General features: G+C 43.7%; 1 protein-coding gene across 1 annotated transcript; it reads left to right on the forward strand.

Moving 5' to 3' along the window:
• Positions 1 to 1,188: 1,188 nt before the first annotated feature.
• Positions 1,189 to 2,090, forward strand: pirt (phosphoinositide interacting regulator of transient receptor potential channels; the record flags this gene model as incomplete). Its single annotated transcript, XM_080776395.1, has 2 exons — positions 1,189 to 1,274; positions 1,727 to 2,090. 2 exons carry the CDS (start codon positions 1,189 to 1,191, stop codon positions 2,088 to 2,090), a joined length of 450 nt encoding a protein of 149 aa, XP_080632521.1.
• Positions 2,091 to 4,048: the final 1,958 nt, after the last annotated feature.

Here is a 4,048-nt window from a genome sequence, read left to right on the forward strand (position 1 = left end):
ACCCTTAATTGAGCCCGTCGTGGGAACCATTTATTTCACATGACACGGAACTTCATAAGCCTAAAGTAGAGCAAAAAGTAGACCAAACTGAATGGAGGGGACGCCTTTGTTACTCCCATGGGGCGTTTCGGCTTCACCCAGCTGATGGCATGATCATGAGGTGCAGGTCTGGGAGTTTAGTGTCTTCAACACAGTGGACGGCACGTGAACGTCTGTTTCCCTGATCGCCTCTCTACCATTTTCATAAAAATAATATTAAAACTTAAGGGGCATGAAACCTAGGGCCTAGGCTGATTTTGTAGTTTGTTTTCAACTTGAGGTTAAAAAAACTACAGCAGGGTCAAAACATGGCAAACTGCATAACATTGACCTTAAAGTAGGCCTACACAGTGATGTATGTAATAAACACAGCTGCAGCTAATCAAGTTCAAGGGTGTTTTTAGATTTTAGGTGCATGTGTCAATGCTGTCTATCAGACTTGCACATTGGCATGCCGGACACACCTATGAAAATCTAACACACTCATTAAAATAGGGAGGTGATTTATGAATGTACGGTTTCAGGGAGAAAACTTAAATGTCTATGAGTGTTGATCTAAAATCTGATCTGCAAAAAGAACAAAAAAAGAGGTGGAGGAAATTTGAATAAATGACCTGTATTTTGAGTATACGAAAGCTAAGGGGGTGGCAATGCCATCCCACTCGGACACCAAAGGTTCTCAAAGTGGGGTCTGGGGACACCCAGGGGTCCTTGGGGTGGGTCCATGGACTCCCCAGCATGATTAGTATAATAATGTCACAATAGTTTTAACCATAGCCTATTTTATGCTTTTATACAAGAAATATGAATGTGAATAATTTAGCATTTTCTTTTAACCTAAATCTTCTCTTCTGGGGGGTCGCTAGCACAAAACCTTTTTAGATGCGGGTCTGTGGCCAAATATATTTCAATTTGAGGGGTTCTTGACATGTAAAAAGTTTAGGAACCATACACCATTCAGCTAAGGCCTGCTGTGACAACTATGGCCGTCTCTGTGTCTGTCTCTCTGGTGCTCCCCTCCAGAGAGACAGAGTCATTGCGGCTGATGCTCATCTGTCTGTTTGAATAGAAAATCATTTCTGTTCCAACCTTGCAGAGGAGAGCGGCAGCGCCAGGCGGGTTCAGGACGCGGGCAGCACCGGTGAAAGCATGCCAGTCGGCAGCCCAGAGAACATCCCCCTCGGGGAGTGTACCCTCTCTCGCTCCAGGGACCAGCTGACCCCGCTAGGAAGCAGGTAAGGGCTGCAACCGTCAGTTATCTCCTTAGCGATTACTTTTACAATGTGACAACATTGATGTGATCAACAACTCGATGAACCGCTTAACTAACTAACCCATTAAGACCAAAAGTGACAAGCTGTGAGCTTGTAGATCTGCTATTTTTGGATAGCCAATGCAAAAACCTAAAATGACACAGATCCATTCCTGGTTTTAAGCGTTACTTTATGCCACTCAGCGGTGTCTTGCAGAAATATTGAAAATAGCCTTGTGACACGTTGTGAGCTTGTAGATGGTCTGCTATCTTTTTTTTATGTGATTTTATTTACATTTTCTGAACCTTTTCACCTATAATGGCACACCTGAATCAGTGATAGATCATCAATTGCTCAATATCATATAAAATTATCGATTTATTTGTATTATTTGTTACAACCGATTAAACCGATCCGTTTGGTTTTACCCACAGGACCGACAGCACCGTGTTCAGCCTGTCCCGGAGTGAATCCCTCTGGACCAACAACGACGGCGGGGGTCCCGGCAGTGGCAGCGGCCGCGACAGCATCTGCGACGTCTACTGGTTCCCCATCCACCTGATGTCCACGGGTGGGAGCTTCCTGGCATGCGGCTTCATCATCAGCGGGCTGTACTTCGCCGGCCACTCCCGGAAGGTGACTAACATCCTGGGCCCGGCGCTGGTCTCCATCGGCCTGATGGTGTTCGTGGTAGGCCTGGTGCTCGTCCCCATCACCAAGGAGAACCGGAGGCAGCAGCCCATCCTCAAGAAGCACCTCGGCTACTACAGGCCGCCGCCTGCCGTGCTCAATGTCTGATAGGACCAGGGGTCATCGATGTGTCCTCACGCAAGCAAAATGTGTTCCGCGGCAAAGACTTGGCCTCGCCTGTGGCAATTCTACATTTTATCATTTTAAGGTTCTTATTTTGATCATTAAGTCCCAATTACTGAATGTCAGTCTCCAGGTTTTCTTCTGAATGTGTAGACATACACTGATTATGACACTATGGCGCATTATGAGTCCACTAGTACAGTGGTTCTCAAACATCTTATTTCTAAGGACCCCCATAACCCAGAGAGTGTATAAATGGAACCAAATGGACCCGGGCCTGTAAGGGTCCATTTGGTTCCATTTATACCCTCTCAGAGTTACAGACCCGCAATGGTCATTTAGGACTATCTCTTTGTTTTTGTCTACTCAGTTTGTATGTCCATGGCCAATGATCCCTGCTGAGGACAATGGTAGTGAGCAGGTTTTAGTCACCTCAACCTTGGAAAGGTAAACATAATAACATTTCACTTAGGATCCATATTCTGAGTGGAAACCTTCGCAGGAAAATAGCAGATCTACAACTATTTAACACTTGTAAAAATACAAATAAATCACCTACACAGCTTCTTTAAGTGACCCTTACTGTTCAGAACTGAGGAACCTTTTATTGAGGACCTTGGCCATAAAGGCACAAAGGATTGATTGATTAGATTAGCTCTTCACCATCTGTGCCATTTGAACCCCATGATTGCTAAAATACAATGCAATGGCGATTTGATCAGTCTGACAAGAAGACCGCTGATAAACCCCCGCAATTACGCGTTTATCTTTACCTTAGTCCGGGTAATTCTTGTGCATGATAAGATTTACATGATGGAGGAATAACCTTTTTGTTGGTGAGCATTATCAAAATGCATTGTGAGGAGTGGGACAACAAATGATGCTATTGTGTGAAAAGGAACTATTCCATGCATGTCTATGCAATGAGAGGGAAGGCAAGCTGATACTGTATGACATCCATGAGAGAGAGTGGGTGCACTGAGTGGTGGGGAGGGAAAGGAAAGGTTTTATGGATGTGGTTCATTAATGATTAAAGCTATGTAAAAGCTTATAATTTGTCTCTGCTGACATATATGCCCAGCTGCACCTATTGCAATGATTCTCAAACATTCCCATGACAATTGACAATATTACATTATTGAGGGGTGCCATCCCCTCATATGCCCAGCTGTCTGTGTGTGTGTGTGTGTACCACGGAAATGATTGGCTGAGCACAGAATGTGATGATGTATGATGATAAGAGCGCCCTCACTTCACACAAGTGTGATTGTATTAGAGTGACCTTGTATTTGTTTATAGGGAGTTTAGGTGAGTTTACCAGAGTGGACATTAATTACTACTCACCACTGCCTTCCATGAAGGGAAACCATTTGAATAGTTTGACATATAAAAGAGGGATATTTATGTCCTTGAAATGTTGTTCGGTGTTTGCCTATATTAGTTGTCTATAATTTGACTTAGTAATCGCGACGTGGTAACTGTCGAGATTGTGGCAAAACTGACTATTGCACCATATTGTAGATGGTTTTCTGTTGCCTGACATGACTTTTAAGATTATACAACAGGAGGCTCATTTGACAGTAAAATGGTGGCATGGTAAACATCTTCAGTCAAGTGATTAATTTACATCGCTGGTATTCAAAGTCCGGTCTGGGGGGGGGGGTCCAAACGCTGTGGCGAGATACATGTGCAAGTGTGCCTTGAGATGTTGTGACAACCACACATTATTGCAGTATACAGCAATACAAACCATGTTATGTTCATTTACTATATATCAGTGCTTTGTGCACACCCATTTCCTATTACAGAGGCAAATTTTACACCCAAAAATTAAGTCTTCGCTTTTCTATCCTCACTTTTTATTCTCAAGTTCTCAAGTCCTCAACGCTAATCCTCAAGGCTAATCACTTGTGACACCTAGATGCACTGCGACGAAAAATCTT

Source organism: Protomyctophum bolini, assembly GCF_963924005.1.
Source record: "Protomyctophum bolini genome assembly, chromosome: 11".
In the NCBI taxonomy this organism is placed as follows: Eukaryota; Metazoa; Chordata; class Actinopteri; order Myctophiformes; family Myctophidae; genus Protomyctophum; species Protomyctophum bolini.